At 44.0% G+C, this 20405-nt stretch overlaps 1 protein-coding gene across 1 annotated transcript in view; it reads right to left on the reverse strand.

Moving 5' to 3' along the window:
- Window positions 1-14775, reverse strand: part of GABRR3 (gamma-aminobutyric acid type A receptor subunit rho3) — a 945383-nt gene extending 930608 nt beyond the window's left edge. The window contains exons 1-2 of the mRNA XM_085623786.1: window positions 14738-14775; window positions 14127-14227 (exon numbers count right to left, since the gene is read on the reverse strand). Of these exons, the coding sequence (XP_085479912.1) occupies window positions 14127-14227; window positions 14738-14775 (139 nt within the window). The remainder of the gene's footprint in view (window positions 1-14126; window positions 14228-14737) is intronic.
- Window positions 14776-20405: the final 5630 nt, after the last annotated feature.

Genomic DNA, 20405 nt, shown 5'->3' on the forward strand with positions numbered 1-20405 from the left:
ACCATAGGTTTCACACATGTTATAGTTAGCGGAAATTTTACTGATAAAAAACCAATGAAATTCCCCCGTTATAGTTAGTGCAGGCAACTATAACTCACGCGACCGCAATCCTCTGCTGATGCTAATACTGTATTTAGACACTTATTTGCCCATGTCTTCTTCCATACATTTTTAGCTATACATATATTACAAATATTTTTTTTTCATAAAGACACATATGTCATCAGCAGAAGATTGCGGTCGCGTGAGTTATAGTTGCCTGCACTAACTATAACGGGGGAATTTCATTGGTTTTTTATCAGTAAAATTTCCGCTAACTATAACATGTGTGAAACCTATGGTTTTTTCAGTGAATTTGCAAGGTTTTTTAAATGCTAATTCCTAACTATAACGTGTGTGAAACCTATGGTTTTTTCAGTGAATTTGTACGTTTTTTTAAATGCTAAGTTACTTTACGCCATTCGTGGCGTGCGCGCCCACTTAACGCAGTTCGTTCTGTGCACGCACCGTGCGCGCACAGTGAGCACGCGTGCGCTTCGCGCACCGCGCGCCCACTTTACGCAGTTAGTGCCGTGCACGCACGGTGGGCACGCGGTGCGCTATGCGCACCGCGTGCCCACGTTACGCTAGATGGGCCATGTACGCACGATGCGCTTCGCGCACCGTGCGCACATGGAGGACATATGATGCACTTCGTTTTGAAAGGTAATATTTTAATTTTTCGTATATTTTATAAGCCATGCACAAATGGTGCCCTTCGTGCACCATTTGCACACGGGGTGGAGAGAGTGTGGATAATTTTTTTTTTTATTATTTTTTTTTTAAATATTTTAGTTTATCTCAGCTCAAATAATCCATGCACAATTGGTGCCCTGCAGGCACCAATTGCACACGGGGGGGAGAGAGTGTGGATAATTTTGTTTTTTTAAAAAAATTTTACCGTACGCGTACGGTAAGCGTAATCGGCGAAATTACCGAAAAAATAAAAATTCAGTTTTTGGCCTTGGGGGATCTTTGGGGACTCCCTCAACATGGCTATGTGTGTGGGAGCTGTCTAAACAGCCCCTTTACATGTTTTTGGGCTTTATATTTTAGAAATCACTCTCAGTGCGAGAGAGAAAATGGCGGCCGCCGCTTCCTGGTTTTGGCCGATTCGAATGTTTACTAAGATCTAAGAGCCAATCAGAATCGCGCTCGCGCACGCCACCGTACGCGTACGGTAAGCGTACCGTAAGCGCACCGTAAGCTGGCTCAGATATATATATTGATTTAAAGGCTATTTTCTCAGAATCTACTGAACAGATTTACACCAAACCTACAAAAGGCACTTCCTTGACCTGAGGACTACCTCTCTGCCAAATTTCTAGTAATTCTGTTCAGCCGTTCGGGCTGTAGCCCTGTCTAAAGGTCCTATGGAAAAATGCATGGGAAAAACGCGTTTTGGGACCCCCCTTTTATCTCAGCCCCCGCTTGACGAATCCCCCCGAGACTTTCAGGGTAGGAGCGGAGCGTAGCGCCCCACCTATTTTGAAAAATTCGCGAGGATTCGTCGACCGGCGCCAAAGTTATTCAAAATAGAATGTTGCGGATTTCCTATGGAAACGTGGTCCTAACTATAACTACCTACTGGCGACCGCCAGTAGGTAATATGTGTATATATATATATATATATATGTATATATATATATATATATATATATATATAGTTTCCCAAAGTACCCTTGTACAGCGAAGGGTCACTCAACAAGCGTTTCACCATCCGGTTTCACAATGCAGTCCGCTTTCCACATTAATTTGCAATTCATTTTTGCCAACGCGTTTCAAGGACTTAATCCTCTTCTTCTTGGGCTGCCACAAAGCACATCTGAAGCCCGCATGATTTTAATTAGCGCTTTTATTTGTGTCCATGCCGCCCCCAGTGGGCGTCTGCCAAGTGCATGGATTATGGGACATGGAGTTCCCAATACTAGCATAAGTATTCTTTTGGTAAATTCAAATGCGCCATGTTAACTTTAGGCTAATTTCTGCCTTCGTAGGTATAAACATGAGAGCAGACTAATTTGAGCATTAATAACGCTGTGCGCTCGGTTCTGAACAGTGCAGGCCCTCTGCCCCACATAGCCGGCAATTCCAGTCCTCACCAGCTAGCGATGGTGCTCCCCTCCGCGGCCGGGTCGCCGCGAGTAATTTTGTTTCCCAAAGTATCCTTGTACAGCGAGGGGTCACTCAACAAGCGTTTCACCATCCGGTTTCACAATGCAGTCCGCTTTTCACATTCATTTGCAATTCATTTTTGCCAACGCATTTCAAGGACTTAATCCTCTTCTTCTTGGGCTGCCACAAAGCACATCTGAAGCCTGCATGATTGTAATTAGCGCTTTTATTCGTGTCCATGCCACCCTCAGTGCTAAGCACCCTGACTCTCTCTGATAGCGGGCTGCTGGTGAGGCGGTATGTCGGACTTTTTCTGACACCAGCATGCGACTGAATGTATGCCCGGTTACCTCGAGAGCAACGACGGAGTGCTGGTCTGAGGGACTTTGCTAGTGTGTGGCTGCATGCAGGGAGCCCAGAAAGGCTGCCATTTCGGGTTACCTCATATAGCGAGCTTCTGCAAGGCTCCTGAGACTGCACCCCCACCTCCACGTTTCCTCCGGAAGGATTCTGCGCCCTGGTTCCTTTTCCCACCTGCGGGCTGCCCTTTGTAGAGCTCCCTCGGAAGACAGAGTGCGCCCAAGCCGTCTCTACACATAAGAAGAGCAGCTTGCGCCCATGCTCCCGACGTAGAGACCCTGTGGGAGGCGCGCTGCATCCCAGGCTCCAGGCGTGCTCATAAACCTGCTGCCCAACGCATTGGACTTCTGTAATCTGTGACTGATGTGCGCAGTATAGCCACAGAGCGGTGAGTGGGGGACCTGTCTGCATGAGGAGGAAAACAGGGCCTTCCAGACCTGCACAAGAAACTGAGGCCCCGGCTTGACTGCTGGCCGGGGAGGGGAACTGGGCTGTGGACTGCCTGCACTACTCTTTGGCCAGCTGCCATGAGGGGAGCACCCTGTTATTAATCTCTCCCGCTTTGTTTTGCCGTCGCAAGGGGAAAAGGCTTTTTGAGCCCCGCTGCCTGTACCGCTACACCGCTCTGAGGGAAACGGCTAGGTGGCAGGCGGAAACTACAATTCCCAGAAGGCCCCACTCGTTGCCGGTGAAGGACGTCATCACCTTTCATCTGCGAGTAAGGTCGTTGATACAGGTACTGTTGTTGTCCCTCTCCCGAGTTATTGTAACTGTATTTGTCCAGCAGTAAGGTGCTGTTTGGATATATATTAGTTCTCATTGCATTTTATCCTGATGGACAATGCATGAACTTACATTCACACATAAAACGCGTTTTTGTAAGAGACATTGGACCAAAATACTCTGTCCTACGTGCCTGGACTTTATACTGCACTTTGTACTTTAGCGCCATTTTACTGTTGAACTGTTTTCACTGATGCTGCTAATTAGTATTTAACGCACATTGCACTTTCTTCTGGATTTTTGTGGATTTCAACTAATGGTTGGAGGAACTTTTGATTAAGGCTTTGCACTTTGTATTTTGCACATTGCTTTACGTAACCGGCCATTACCTTCACATTCGTATCCTATTCGGGCAGGGTGTATTCACCTTAAACGTGTTCGTAGGCTGTTGAAAATGAGCAAGCGGCACGGGAACACAGGGAAAAATGTGGCCGGCACTTTAGAGGCCTTCATTTTGAGGGCTGAATCTGCCCTCATTCATGAAATACAACTAACAGAACGTAGATTATCCCTTGACACACATTCCCCGCTAAGTAGACTCTCCCTAACCCCTGCACTTCCTGATTCCTTGCCTGTACTGAACCAAGACGCTTCACCAGTTAGGCCGAGTTCGCTGCTATCTGTACCTCCAGTTATATTAATAAACTCTGGTTCCTGCCCCTTTAAGGAGCAAGAACATACTCCCTTGAAATCCAAGGTGACTACCAGAGGGCAGAAAGCTAAACTTAAATTAGATTGCAACAAAAAGAAAGGGCCAAGGGTGTACAAAATAAAAAAAACTGTACAGGGATTTCCGGGAGGGTCAGTATCAGTTACTCCCTCAACAAGTGGTGATAAAGAGGGCAATTCTTCCTATATGAATCAGACTATGCCAGGGCAACTGCTTGATAGCATGGCGGAGGGTAATTTGTGGAGTACAAATTATACTATCTATCCTATTAGAGCCGATGTTCCAAAAAATATGTGGGATAGAAGCTGGGTTGGCTAAACTGTAGGGATCTATTGTTTGTAACCCTCCAGCTTTGCTGATAGTGAGCCTACCTACAAACATAGATGTCACAGCTATGAGGGGCAAAAGAGCAGGGGGGAAGGAATAAGGGGGAGCCTACTGTAAGGACTGCAGTGAACAGCGAGGCACAAGACAATAATAGTCCCACCAGTTTCAGGCCCAGGAGTCCAGATACCCTGGCCACTACTCGTCAGCACCCTAGTCGAGCAGGAATCTGTACGGAAAGGGGGTCGGAGGGTAGGAATCATCAATCACCAAATCTTCCGATTATAGATCTTCCACCTGAATCTACCCCATATGTAGTGGTGCTGGGGAATGTACCGCCTCTCCCCAACGGGGCGGAGGAAAATTTTGGGCAGCTGAAAAATAAAGTAAATCATTGGTTTACCCATAATACCACCCTGGGCCACCGTGTCTGTAAAAATATTCTCATGGCACGCAGGGTAAGTTGGATAGGGAGCTCACGTAAACTGGCCACTGGAGATTGTGTCAGTGTAAACTGTGATAACCCCTTTACTGCTGGGCGTATCTTATCCGGGGATAATAGTCTCTTCTCGACAAGGGGATCCGATGTTATGGCTTTACCCCTGGGCTAATTTTATAAACCAGCCCCCAATAGGGAATTGCCAGAATTCGGTCATAAGGTATGTCATCAAGGAGGCTGGTCAACCAAACCAGCCCCCAGGCAACAATTTTCCACCCTAGCCCATTTACCCTCCGAGCCAGACGGGCAGTCTTGTAGTACCAACACATTGGCATTGGATAACAGATTCACAGTTTTATCCGGATTGGATAACTGCGATTGACTAAAACCTCTGCACCTCCTGGACTACAATCAGTTATACCTCCTCAAACCCCAGGGTTGATAGTTGTGAGGCATACCACTGTGAGACCCAATAACTTTTTATCCTGGAACATTGCAGGGTTGGCCAATAAGTTCCAAGATCCTCGGTGGTTACGTTATATGAAGCAACATACTGTAATTAGTCTTCAAGAAACATGGTCGGTGAATTGTGATCTTTTCCTAGAAGGCTATAAGGTATTTTTTGTCCCTGCCATTCCATCGGTGAGTGGAAGACCAAGGGGTGGCCTAGTTACTTATATCTCTGTGGCGTTGATTGCAAGTTGCAGGTGGTTCCAAATACAAATCCTGGAATTCTGGCACTCTCAGTATCTGTACAAGATGGGGAATTTTTAATTTCTATAACTCGGTGGCCTGTCCGCAAGAGGGGTGTAACATCTCCAACTTGGTATCTCTCTTAAAACAACTTATGGATCACGGTTTTTATAAGTTCGTGGTGTCTGGTGATTTTAATATACGCCCTTGTGGTAATCCTTCAACATCCTGCATCTCGGAGTTAGGCTGTCCACGTATGAGGGGCTTTCATTTTGATCACCATCCCCAAGGAGAATTGTTGAATAACATGTTAAACGAATTAGATCTGGTAGTCTTTATGTCTTTATCTGACCCTCACACTAAGTTCCCTGTACCAACGTTTAAAGGAAATGGAAGAGGCTCATATATCGATTTTATCTTAATTTCTTCGTCATTGTTATCCTTTTTTAATGGTTTTAATATTGCAGCGCGTCAATTTAGTGATCACAATCCCCTAACAGTTCATATGTCTGGCCCACTACTGGTAAAAATTGGGGAGGCTACCAATAGGGGCACTATAAAACCGATGGACGGAAAGAGAAGATTAAAATGGTCTCAGGTGTCTCCGGACAGTTTTTATAACCAGGTGAAAACATCTTGTGCCCAGGAACTGTCGTTATGTACATCTGAGAGGTCCACTCCTAACGAGATCCTTGGTGCCTATGAGGTAATAGCGCAAACTGTGGGTGAACTGCTAAGTGCTCAGGTCGGAGGCACTGCCTCTCATGGCCCCAGATGGTTTGACTCAGATTGCTCCAAATCGGCTAAGCGGATAAGGGAAGCTCTGGCAGCTAAACCAAGAATCCAATCTGAGGTCCGTGTTTGTCGTAGGGAATATAAGATAGCCCTGGCCAAACGTAAGGGAGCCCTGAAAGAAGACGTCTGGAAGGAGCTGATTGACTCTAGTACTCTGAGGAACAGCTCGCAGTTTTGGAGTGTTGTAAATGGGCCCTTGTTTCTCACTGAAGGGGGGAGGGCCTTGAGGCTCATATCACAGAGTGGGTGACTCATTTTAAAACCATGTTTGACTGCCCGCTCGAGCCTACTCGTAGTGAACCGCTGAACAGGAAGGAAGCAGTGATATGTTTTGACAGGAGTGAGATCTTGGCAGGGATTCTAGGGTTAACTATCAACAAAGTCCCGGGCCCAGATGGGATCCCCCCAGACCTATTTAAGTCAGACTCTGTGTTCTGGGCCCCGATTCTAGAGTCCCTATTTAATTCGGCGGCCAAAAAGGGGTGTCCTCAGTCCTGGGCTTCGTCAACCATAGTCCCAGTTTTCAAAAAGGGCAATAGGAATAGTACTCACTGCTATAGACCAATCTCGCTTATTGATTCAGTGGTCAAAGTGGTGGGCCGTGTCCTTTTACAGAGATTAACAACTTGGGCAGACGAGAATAGGATTTTGTCGGAAGTCCAGTATGGCTTCCGGCCGGGGCACTCCACCATTGCACAGTGTCTTAATTTATTTATGATATTGAATAAATACACTGTTGCACACCCTGGAACCATCCACCTTGCCTTTATGGATCTGTCATCTGCTTTTGACTGTGTAAATAGGGCAAGGCTATGGCAGTCCATGAGGGCTAGGGGGGTGGATAATAGTATTGTTAATTTTCTTGAGGACCTGCACTTATTGACCAAAGCTAACGTCAGGTTCGCTCAGAACCTGCAGGTATCCAGGGACTTTGAGATTAAGAAGGGTGTCCGTCAAGGTTGCATCTTGGTGCCATTTTTATTTAATTTTTATATTAATAAATTAGACAGTGTGTTGAGGGCAACTGGCGCTGATTTCCCCTATGTAGGATGGCGGGGCATCCCCGTTCTGCTTTACACGGATGACGCCGTTCTAATATCCAGAACCGAACTGGGCTTACAAACCCTTTTAACTGCATTTTCTGGATTCATGACAGATCGGGATTTAGCCATTAATAATTCAAAGTCCTATGTCATGAAAGTAGGGAAAGATACGAAAAAGAGTTTCCATTTTAGATCTGGCCAGGACAAGATTCCCCGTACAAAGTTTTTTTCTTATTTAGGGGTCTTATTTGATGATCAACTTGGGTGGAACGCCTTAATCAAAAGGAAAAAAGGGGAACTGGTGCGGGGCAATGCTGCAATTTTTAATTTTGCCTCTAAAGTGGGAAAGAAACCGACAGGAGCTATGCTTCAAGTCTATCAAGCAAAAAGCTTAGCTACAGCGACTTATGGCATTGAGAGCTGGGGCTATACGACAACGGAACCCCTCCAGGTAGTGGAACATGTTTTTTTTTAAAAGGGTATTATATGTCCCGAGAGGAACTGCAAACATGGAGGTACATGAGGAATTGGGGGTCTCCTACCTAAGTGATACACTTGCTCTGCGTCCCTTGATTTTTTGGCTAACGTGTTGGTTAAACGAAGAGCTATTCCTCACTCAATTGATCCTAAGAGAGTGTTTGTCTTTAGATAATATGGCTCGTATCCCCTGGCTTAACTATATTAAAAGAGGATTTGAATTGATTGGGCGGGGAGTTTTATTTTTTAAACCAGATGTTATTGTACGAGAGGATGTGAAATTAACCAAGACAGCCTTCTTGAGCAGGAGACAAGCAGATCAGGATGCAGAAGAGGTACGGAAACCAAGTGTTCGGGCACATTTATTGCTTAAATCGCCGCCACTGTCTGAACCATACCTTATGGGGTCCTTGACGTCACATGAAAAATTTCTTTTAACCAGGTTCCGGATTAATCTTTTCCATCTCCTGTTAGCAAGACCCAAGGGGGCTTCTAGAGGTCAAGTGCTAGTAGCTCCCTGTGGCTGCGACGGAAAGTCTCCTCAGGACTTGCTGCACTTTATGTTCTTTTGCAAACTGTATGAAGTCCCCAGGAGGCATTTTTTAGTTCCTATTTTAAAGAAATTGAATTTTAAACAGGTTAGACCTGCATTAATGCATCTCCAACTGTTGAAGGATGATTGTATTATTTTTATTGTAGGGGTTTTAAAGGCAACTATGAAATCCAGGCACTTTATGGACATGTAGAGTCTTTTTATCTAGACCTGTTTTCAGATGAATCCTTGTGTGGCAATGGAGCCTGTTTTTAGAATATGTCACAACTTATTGTTTGTATTGTATCTGTGTAACTTTTATGATTTTAATAACAAAAACCAAATAAAGTTTATTGACTGACAGTGGAGGCGCATTGCAATCTCATGTTTTTTCAATTACTGCCCCACATAAAGAGACAGTGATGTCCAAGTGCGTTTTGCTTTAAAATTTACAGCTCATAGCAGGAACACATTAGTGGCATGCACACTGTTCCGTGTTTTGTGTCTGTATATCTGGGTTTACTTGCAAATAATTCTTAGTGGGAGAGCATCAGTAACACACACAGTTCCTTATTTTGAATATGATCATCTGGTTGCCTAGCCAATAGAATATTTTGCAGGATCAGCGGTGTGCATAGTCCTAACTCAGTGATACGCACACTGAATACCCGTCAGTTGTTATATTTTGGAGTGCAGTTTCAGGGCCACAGACACTTGGACCTGGTGTGTCAATTCCTGCGCCTCATGTATATATAGATGTTTATTCTTAACTCAGTGATATGCATACTGGATACCCATTGCGTGTTACATTTGGAGTGCAGTAGTGTGGAGCACAGTTTAGTGACACACAGTCACACAAATTTTGTTTCACACAAATTGTGTGCATTTTGTTTTGATCTACAAAGCAAGTCTAGATAATTTATTAGCACCTGTATATTTTCTGCAAAGCCCCGGAGAGCCTCCTATCCCATGGGAGGATTGGAAGGAAGGGTTCAAAGCTTATGTACAAGTCATTTGGGGTGACATCTTTACTACAGCAAGGAAATTACCTTTGCTAAAACATTTTCAGAGCAGAGGGTGGGCGTTTATTGAAACATCTTCTAGATTTATCTTCAGAAGTGGACAAAGGGGAAGAGAATAGTGATGATGGAGAAGGTATGAGGTTGCCGTAAAGAAATTAGATGCACAGTTTGAAAAAAAAAGAATGAGGTTGTAGAGAGGTTCAAGTTTTTGAAGAGAAGTCAGCTGCTTGGTCAATCAGTGGAGAGTTATGTTGCCACTTTAAGATCGCTAGCTGCGACTTGTAACTATAAGGGGTTTCAAGATAAATGCTAAGAGAGCAACTGGTGTTGAAAGTAAATATTAAGAAGGTACAAGAAAAATTATTGAACACCGAAGGGTTGAATCTTCAAATGGGTATTGTCTGAATGAAAAGAGCAGAGTTGATGTATGAGGGATTAAAAGGGTTGAAGTCAGAATGCAAGGTTGAGGCGGTCCAGAAAGAGACACGCAAACTGAGGAAAGAAGAGGACAGGGAGGCATGCAAACAGTGGAAAGAAGAGGACAGTGGGAGTAAAAGAATGGGAGACAAGAGAAATGTTATGTGCTACCGGTGTGGTTATAGGGGTCATGTGGCTTTGGGCAAATTGTGTCTAGCCATGGGACAAATGTGCGAGAAGTGCAGGAATAAAGGGCACTTTGTGAGATGTGTAGAGGTAGAATGGGAAGGGTGAATATGAGAAGACCCTTACTAATTATGACAGAGGGAAGAGAGGGTGATGATATTGAAGAATATGTAATTTTGTAAATTGGAAAAGTTAGTGAAGACAATCCACTTTGTAACATCAGTATTGATGGTGTTGTGGTGAAAATAATGGCAGACTTGGGAGCTAGGCACACTCTTATTGGTGAGGAATATTTAAAAGACGTTTCGTAACATGTTCTGAGAAATCCATACATGAGGTTAACGTCCTATGATAATAAACCCATTGAATTAGTGGGTTTCATTGAAGCCCAGCTAGAGTTTCAGCAGAAGGTGGTGCAATCTAAAGTGTATTTGGTAAGGAAGGTTTGTGTTTGTTAGGCTGGCCTCAGCAAAGGGACTTAGGAATTAGTTTGGCTCCTAATCATCCTGATCAAGTGCTGGGGGGTTGGGGAAGGACTGCTATACGTTATGGTGTTCCCGGATGTTTTTAAGGAACAGTTTGGTACTCTCAGTGGATGTATGCATAACATTGTGTTGTGCGAAGGTGTAACTCCGGTAGCGCATAAAGCAAGGAGTATACCATTAGTGATGAGAGAACCTCTGCGTCAAGAACTATGCAGGTTATGTGAGAGTGGGACGATTGAACAAATAGAATCATCAGAGGTACTTGCTCCATTGGGTATGGCTAAGAAAGGTAACGGTGACATCAGGTTGTATGTAGACTTGAGGGATCTTAATGTGGCCATTTGAGTCGATTGGCATCCTCTTCCCAACATTTTTTAAATGTTTACCACTATCATGGGCGCAAAGGTGTTTTCTCCTTTATATCTCTCTTCAGTCTGTCACCACATTGCGCCGCATTCTAAGTCGAACCCCTTAACATCTTTTGTCACTCTGTAGGGGGCATTTAGATACTAACGTATGCCTTTTGGTTTAGCTTCAGCAACAGCCGTTTTTAAGAGAACTATGCACCATCTGCTAAAGAACATGCCTATGGTGACATAGTTTCAAGACAACATATTACTCTTTGGCAATAATGATGCAGAACATGATGAAAAATTGAGGGATGTATTAAGAATTTTACAACAGAGAGAGTTAACCATCAGGAAGGAGAAATGTAAGTTCAAAGTGAAGGAGGTGGAGTATTTGGGGCATTGCATCAGTGTTGATGGTATAGCTCAAAAAATGCAACCAGAGTCTGCCATAGAGGAAGCCCCGTCTTCAAAAAGTAAAGATCAGTTATTGTAATTTTTAAGATTGGCCGAATATTATTACTGATATGTACCAATGTTTGCTGATATGCCTAAACACATGCGTGGTCTCATGGTCAAAAATGTTAAATATGTTTGGTCTGAGAGTTGTGAAAAAGAGTTTGAATATTTGAAGAAGAACATTGCCACAGCGCCAGCACTTAAACCATTTGACACCAATGATCCTATTGTAGTTAATACTGATGCCAGTTTGGTGGGTTTAGGTGCTGTGTTACTTCAAAGAAAAAAGATGTAGTTGTGACAACTGCCCATACTTCTAAACTATCAAGGGATGCAGAGAAGAACTATTCCACCATAGAATGAGAGGCATTGGCAGTGTGGGGCGGAGTCAATCATTTTAGAACATAAGTGTGGGAAACTAATTTTACAGTCAGAATGGATCATCAATCACTTATAGAAGTATTCACAACAAAAGGGGGAAGGAGAGCATCTCCAAGATGTACACGATGGTCTATGAACATTTTAGAATACAAGTTCTGCATGTATTATCTGCCCGGAAAAAAAAGTGTTGGCCGACTGTTTGTCGCGATTGCCATCAGGAGGTGTGTCTGGTGTGTTGAATGAAGAAGAGGACTGGTTGGTGGTGACAGTGAGTGTTACAACTAAAGACAGAGTGTCACATGAAGAATGGTTGGATGCCATTAAAGGAGACAATGTGTTTGGGGAACAAGGCATGTCCACCTTTTGATGCAGAGTGTTTCCACAGGGCAGTCAGGCATTGGTGGTGTTGAATGGTGTATTGTTGAGAGGTGATTTGCTGGTAGTACCTTCAGTATTAAGGAAGAGTATAGTTAAAGTGGCGCATGAGGGACACAAGGGAATAAGTGCTAATAAGAGACCAGAAAGAGAAGAGTATTGGTAGCCCAGGTTAGATCACAATGTGGAGAAGAACATCAGAGAGTGTGTGCTTTGTGCTTGGAGAGACAAATCCCAGAAAACTGTGAGTTATCCTTCAGTAGAGTCTGAAACATCAGATGGTCCTTGGAAGAAAATAGGAATTGATATTACTGGTGAATTGCATGCATTGGGTGGTAGTCCCAAATGTGCCATTGTTGTGATTGGCTATTTCTCTAAGTGGCCTGAAGTAAGAATTACTGGAGAAGTGACTTCAGAGACAGTTATTGTGTTTTTAAAGAAACTGTTTATAAGAGAAGTGGCGGAAATTATGGTTTGCGATAACTGCTTCCAGTTTGTTTCTCAGTGAATGAAAGATTTTATTCTACAGCAAGGCATAGAGAAAGTTTGTTCTTCTGTGTATTATACTCAAATCAGTGGCCTTGTGGAGATGTGGATCAGAACACTGAAAGAGGGAATACAGCTGGCTTTGGCAGGAGGAGAATATTGGAAAGTGGCGATGAGAAAATAGTTGTGGTCTTACTGCTCCACACTTCACTCTGTAACTGAAAAATCTCAGTTCAAAGCAATGAGAGAGCACTGTTGTTCAAAGGAGTGGAGTAAATAACGGTGGTGGTGGAGAGTGAGCCCAGACAACTTAGTGAATATATGAGTGGTGATTGGGTTTAGGTATACAAAAGCCATATGATTAGTAGGGGTGGGCGGAATTTGCGAAATTCACTTTCGCAAATTATCGCGAAAATGTTAAAAATCTCTGCAAACACGCGGAAATATCGCGAAGATGCGGAAGTTTTTTTCCCGCCCGTTCGCGGTATTTTCTGCGTGGTCGCAGCTCGCCAACTTACCCATGCGGTTGCTCGCGGGTGCGACCGTCTTGTTTTCACTTGTCTCGCGGTGCATGATCGCGAGAAGAAAGACGTGATCGCGCGACGAATGACGTTACTGCGGGCGCGAACTGTCGCGAGACAGCGCAAATGGCTACCAACAATCCAATATCTCGTGGAGAACGCGACCGGATCGGGAAAACTTGTCGGCGAACGCGGGGATTCAGGTAAGGTGATCGCGCGCACGCGAGAATGTATTATTTTACAGCGCGAGCAAGCAAAAAATTTCCGGTAAAATGTGGATTGCGGAAATTTTCACATTTTCACGCTCTCCGCGGAACACAAAAATGTCAAATTATCGCAATTTCCGCGAGCGGAACGGAATTTTAGCCCAGGCCTAATGATTAGTAAAGGGTGATCTAAGTATTCAGAGCCACTTCAGGCGAATAAAGTGTACAGAAATACACTCTTGTTAAGTGATAGAAATGTGTGGAATAGAAAGAAAATAGTAAAGACAATATTGAAAATAGAACAGAAAGTACAAGGTAAACTGGATCAAGAATCCAGAGCTGGTTTGTGTGGGAGAAACAAGTCCAGAGTCCTCAGGAATTGTACTGATATTAAAACATTTTTGTTTGTGAACTACTGTTTCTCACTAATTTTTTAATGCAATATGTTTTTTGTTTGAACTGATAACTTTCAAATGCTATTTATGATTTTTTTTCATTGCTGTTTACTTATTAGAATTTTTTCTGTTTTGCTACATTTGTTAAAGGAAGGATATGTGTAGTGTTCCCACTATGTATAATCTTGTGGAATGTCACTCTGTTCAAGAGCGCTGTGATCCCCGGGCTCGAGAAGAAAGCGTTTCATGTGAGTTGGCTGTTTGTCTCCCTCCCGGTCAGATGTAATAAACTTACCACAATACTTCCAATCTGTTCCAGCCTCAGAATTCTTCAGATCCCCAATAAAAAAACTCCACTCTGGGATTGAACTGATGGAGAATAAATACTCAAAGAGAACTTTTGGTGGAAAACGTAACGAGTATTATTCAAATGAAGTTTGTATTTGGGATTCCAAAAAATGAAATGGATGATGGTACTTTTTTTTTATTCAATAAAAACACCACATCATAAAAAGAACAATAACTACAAATATGGAAGATGACAACTACAGTTCCCAATTTAAGAGTACAACTTACCTCCAAATCCTGGTCTCATTGCAAAGTCATGATCTTCTATGCGTAGCAGTTGTTCCGATTTTACTTGTCGGAATTTGGTATTATCAATTTTTCTTATTTTACTGTGAAAAAAATGAAACTATGTTAGCCTAGTAAATTTCTTTGTGTGTGCTTTAAGTGTTTGTTGGATTTATTACTCTAGAACAAAGTTATTTCAGAATATATAAAAATTCAAAACAAAAACATGATAATTTATCTGTATTAAGAATTATTCTATCTTTAGGCAGTTACGTAGCATGCCAATTAATATGAGTTTTCAATACAACGTTAAATTGGATCTCAATATCCCATTTTGTTTCAAACTGAGAAACATAAATCCAGGAACAATAACTGAAGAAATGTTGCCCTGATGCCAAGAGTCTGTAAATGCCAAATATATGTGGGCTTTTCCTAGGGCAATGTTTTTCTGCACAATCACTATGTAAGTCTGGAACAGATTACCAAATTGACGAAGAATCACTGTTTGTGGTGCACTACTATGTTGGTGCTAATATTAAACTGAGGAAAGTATAAAAACTATACTCTCTCAAATTCTTTAGAATCTAAGGTATCTGGTTCATGCCAGATCTCACTTGCCTTCACTGGCAGTCAAGGAGAATGTGCTAAACATTGCCTTTATCAGATTTTCAGCAATTGTTTCTCAAATCATTGTCATTTCTTCCAATGTTGCTCATACAGGAACATATTACTGCCACTATTTGGCCCACATGTGTGTTCCTATAGGTTTATGCAGGGTGAGGGTATTCGACAAGTGTGCTTTTCCAATGGGTTTGGAGTGCCCACAGAGGATAAAGTTGGCAAAATGTGACAGCAATTGAAAGTGAAATGTATAGTTTAGTGTACCTGTCTATTTCTTGTATCTGTATATAGGTTGTCTCATCCCAGGTACCACAAACATTTCGTTTCAACATTTAAGGTCTCTATTGCTGGGAGCAAGACCCTTGTTGGCATGGTTGGCCTGCTGCGAGAATGTGTTGAACGTGACATTTGTCAGATTTTTAAAAAATGCTCCCCAAAACATGGCAATTCTCACTAGTCTTACTCATGCCACAATATATCCCTGCCAAGGCTTGGCCAACATCTTTGTTCCTCTAGGTCTCTGAGTGCAGGTGTCAGACATGGTTTGTTTTAAATGGGTTTTGGGTGCCCACAGAGAATTAAATGGATACATTTCACTCTGCAAAATTCAAAAGCAACTGAAAGTATAATGCTGGTTTAGAGTAAGTGTCTTTTGGTTGCAGGTATGGGCAGTGGGCTCCATGGAAACCTACGACAACCATGCATTTTCAAAATGTACACATCTAGCTGTTTCTATCACTGGCTGCCAGTCCTCTCTAGTCTTTGTTCGCTGGCTGAGAGAGTGTGTTCAATTTGACATTTGTTATATTTTCAGCAATTTTTCTCCAAAACATGGTAATTTCTCAGGTCTTCCTCACTCAGTAATATGACACTGCCAAAGCTTCACCCACGTACCCAAATTTGTGTTTTCTTGGGTCTCTTGAGTACAGGAAACCAGACAAGTGGGAACATTTTTGATGGGAGAGATTCCAAGATGAATGACTACAGCATTCATGTACAATGCTTTGCTGCCTTTTGCCTTGGTTTGCACTATAGAAGTACTATGCATACATACACACATACATGCATACATACTTACATATGTGTAGGAGAGTATGATCTGCACTTACGTTGCCCCCACTTTTTTTCTGATGTATACAGTGGTTTCTGGCTATAGTCTGGCTGGGTCCCTGCTAATCAGGGCCCCAGTCTCTCTGTTCTCTCTAAACGACTTGGTGTGCATACTAGATGCACTAGTGATTGGATACTGTGGTACCTTATGAGCCCCTAGTATATGGTACCTTAGGTACCTAGGGCATAGGCACTCCACAGGCCTACCAGGTGCTGAACCATGTATTATGCCACCCCTGGGAAGCAGACTCAATCTGACACCACAGGCCTGCTACTGCAGCCTGGGTGAGGTGGTGTTAGCACTCCTCACAGAGGTATAGGTTTCTATATCTCACCATACACACACATATAAACCTATCAGCCACCCCTATGGCAGGCCCTATCAATTCTGAGGGTAGGGTGCATGGTTTACTATGTGAGGGGGTGCCTCTGCAGCTACCAGAGTCCATTCTCTATAACTGTTTGTGGATGCAGTTAAACCATATACTCTTAAGTGCATTAAAATGCTAACTTTGGAATGACTGCATCAAAACATGTCGTGTTTGGTGTCAAACAACTTGGAATCATACCCCCACATCAGTCCATGATGTGGGAGCATGATCCCACCCTTCTAGAGGGACCGACATGTAAAACGACAGAAATCTGAAAGAGCCCTGGCATCACAAAATGGATGCCACCAGCACAGACACTGGGCTGCCCTCCTGCTGCTGACTGAAACTCGTAGTGGAGGAAGCCCAACAAAAGGCATCCTGTCACAGGGATCTGTCACCACCTTCCAGACAGGATTTAGTGTATTGGAGCTGGGTGGGTGCACTTCTAGAGTGATTTGAAGTCCTGCACTGGGGGAGCAGTAGGCTCCTCTGTGCATATGCTCAAACTGGTTCATGGGCTACCTGTCCCTGCTCTGGCTCGAAACTGGACAAAGGGAAGTGGGTGTAACCACCCCCTACCCTGACCCTCCCAGAGGAGTGGTCATAGAGCTAGTCCCTCCCCTATCTTCAGTATAAGATAGCATGCATTGCCATTGCAAAGCAGATAACCCTGGACGACGCTCTACAAAGAAGAATCCTGGCCCTTCGATGTTCCACTACCTATGGAAGACAGAAGAATCTCCCTTGGAGTCAAGGAGTGACTCCCCTGCTTGGCAGGCACCAAAAACCTTAATCAACGGTCGCAAACTTTCCCGTTCCTGCCGGAGTTCGAAGTCCCTGCAGCCCTGGAAGTAGATTTCCTGACTTCTCAACAGCCATTGTGAGTCCCCAGCAAAGCTGTGGCGAGTGGACCCCATGAGTGATGAGGAACAGCAATACCCAAGGACCGTGCACTATTGTCGAGTGCAAACCCTTCACGACATCCACAAACTTGTGCATTAGACCATTTGTGGCCCAAGCCTCAAGCAGGTTTTGCAGCGAAAATCAGAGGCCTACCCCGTCCCGAGTGACCGTGGGCTCCTGTAAAGCATTTCCTCTAGAGGCGTCTTTGCGATCACTTGCCCATTGGCTTGTGGGTCCCCCAAAGACTTTCTTGTCAACTAAAAGGGCTTCGCTGGTTGCTCCAGGCCTGCCCTCACTCACTCTCACTGGATGAGTCCCTCAGACCTTCCTGGTCTGCAACGCTGACAATCTTCACTTTCCACAAGACTTGCAGTTGCCAAGGCTTGTTGGCTCCAATCTGGTTGCCGACACTGCAGTCAGCTGCAGACATTGTGGAGCACTCCAAATCCAGCTGCTGGTCATCATTGATCTTTCTTGGACCGCGTGAGTGAAGATTCAAAACACCATCGACGACCTGAAATCACCCAACATCCGTGGTCAGCCATCTTCCTGGCCACCGGTCTCTGGCAAGTGACTTTGAACACTGTCCCTTCAATTTTCAGGTCATCTCCATCTTGAATCCACCCTTGGATTCCACCAGACACTTCTTCAGTCGACGCAAGCAGCAAGTCTTCTTTGGTCTCCATAGAAAACAGCGACCAGATCCGACACCAAAAGACACCTATGCACCCGGCTTCCCTGGGTGAGGTAACTCGTGCACTCCGGTGCCCTAGTGCATGTTGGCCCTCGAATTACTTACCTTGTAAGTGACTTGCTTGTAGACTTCCTCGAAGTACCCTTAAACTTTAAAAATCAAACCGCGACTTGCTTTATTGTAATCAATAGGGAACCCGCGGCTGTGTTCACACACTGCACGCGTCTCCTGTGAGCCTGTTACTTACCTGCTAACACTGCAGTAGTGAAGCCCAAGCGATTCCCCAGACCCTAGGCATTGTCATTTTGCAAGTCGACATTCTTAACCCATTTTTTTAGTATAGGTCTGGTACGCCCCTTGGGCTCCAGCCATATTTTGCTTAACTTATTGTGAAACGTTGATATTTTAATGTGTTCCTGGCTTCTAATCTCATAAAGAGATTAGTAGAGTGTGTCTAGAAATAAATACATATATATTTGATATATATACCTGTGTGGTGTCCTTTCATTTGGTAATTCGAGAGATTATTAGGTAAAACAAGCTGCTTTACATTCCTCAGAGACTTAGCCTGAAGGCTGCTCCCCACAGCTACCACTAGGACAGCTTTCTTTAAAAGGTTGTCTTAAACCTACCTACCAAAAAGAGTCGAATTGGACTGGTGCAAGGTGGCCACTATAACTAGTGACCAGCATATGCCAGGCCAACTTCTCACAATATGCTTCACTTTCCGGCAGCATGCTGAGATTACACTCTACCACCATGAGTGGGCTACATTAATTTCTACAGGCCTACACCCACTTGATGCTTGGTAATACCAGGAGGCGTTACAGTACTAATTTCAATACCCTAGCTCATGGAACACACACCTATGTCCCTCCGCTTGCTACTGGTAAGACACTATGCTACGGTAACTTATACTCACACAACTAGGCGACTCCCCACTACCCCTTCCTCCCATCACATAATTCCTACAACCTTTTGTTACTGCCTGCACCGATTTCTTTTCAAGCCAGAGCCTGGTTTATATTCAGTGATATGGAAATGCGTTTGTACGAAGGAGCAGTCGCACCAAGCGTAGACTCTTGTCTCATGATGTACCTGCAAAATATTGTTTCTGTTACTTGCCGTAGTTGCAAGCAACTGCACTTGGTTCAACCTCACTGTCATCAGTTGAGTGCCAGTGATATGCTGTGTACTTGACATAAACTTGTTAAAACTAAAATGAAGTATTGCCATAAATAATACATAGATGCATACTAATAATAATGCAGACATACATACAAAGTCACATACATACATACATATATGCATTCATACACACATATGGACCAGAGAATGACTGACACCCAGGGAATCGTACAAACGCTGGATATTTCTGACACTAGAGACCCAGGGGAATCTAAAATGCTGTGGGTTGCATGAAATAAAGCACAATTTGTTACCCAGAATTCTAAGCAAATTTTAAAGTTTGAGTAAAGTAAATCATATTTTCTACATTCTCTATGACAACAAAAAATGCTAGCTTTTCTGCCAAATGGCAATAGTACTTCTATTTGTTGTTCCCACACTTCTCCAATTGAACATGGTCCATCACATGGAACAGTTATTAGCCAAAACTTTTCATCAGCTTGTGAAAAGCAGATTGACACTACACTGTCTTCATGTGTCACTGTTTTGGCTTTTTGTTGCCTTTACAGTAGGTTCACCCACACATATGGGATATTGTTTATGAGGAAGCTCCGATGTTGCAGGGACGTTATAGTCAGGCTCAGATTGTACTCATATAAAACCATGAGTTTTATAGTATAGTTACTTGAGCTAACTAAAACTTATGCACCTGCAATGCACTGCTTATGACCTCACTTATTACATCCCTCAAAATATGGTCAGTGACATCACTGATGACATCTTTCACAGAACCACTCACATACCCACCCACACCCCATACAACTTCAGAGGTTGAAATCTAAATTAATGTGGGAGTGCTTACGCCAATAATAAGGGAGTCCCCGCAGCCCCTCCATAGTCTCAGGAACTGCTACCTCCCTGGGACTGAAATATATTAATGTAGGGGGTCCGTCGCCGGGGACCACCACCTCCCCAGGCTATATTGTGCAATGGAGGGGGGCCGCATGGCCCCCCTCGTGGAGCCATGCATTGCCCTGGGGTCCACCACCCCCCAGGGTGTTTCCTGCTATGTCCCGGGGTGCACATCCCTGGACATATTAGTGGGAGCTGCCAGCTCCCACAGAACAAAAGCACACATAACTCTGATGTCTGCAATCCATAGCAATGAAACAGCCCCGGCTTACAGAAGCTGAGTTTTCATCTGTTTCTCCGCACGCAAATATGCATGTAGAGAAACAGATAAAAACTTTGCTTTGACAGACAATAAGCTCCCTATCAGCAGCCCCCTGTCTGTCAAAGCGATGCCAGCTCCCGCAAGAGGTGGGTATCCAGCAAGGAGCGCGGGTGCCTTCAGGTTTCCTCCGCGCTCCCTAACTAAAGTCACTGGGTGAGGGTGTGGGACCAGGGGACCCAGAATGGAGGCCCAGCCCTGGGGGATGGGGTCCCCAAGGCCGA

This window comes from Triturus cristatus, chromosome 8, assembly GCF_964204655.1.
Source record: "Triturus cristatus chromosome 8, aTriCri1.1, whole genome shotgun sequence".
NCBI classification, from domain to species: Eukaryota; Metazoa; Chordata; class Amphibia; order Caudata; family Salamandridae; genus Triturus; species Triturus cristatus.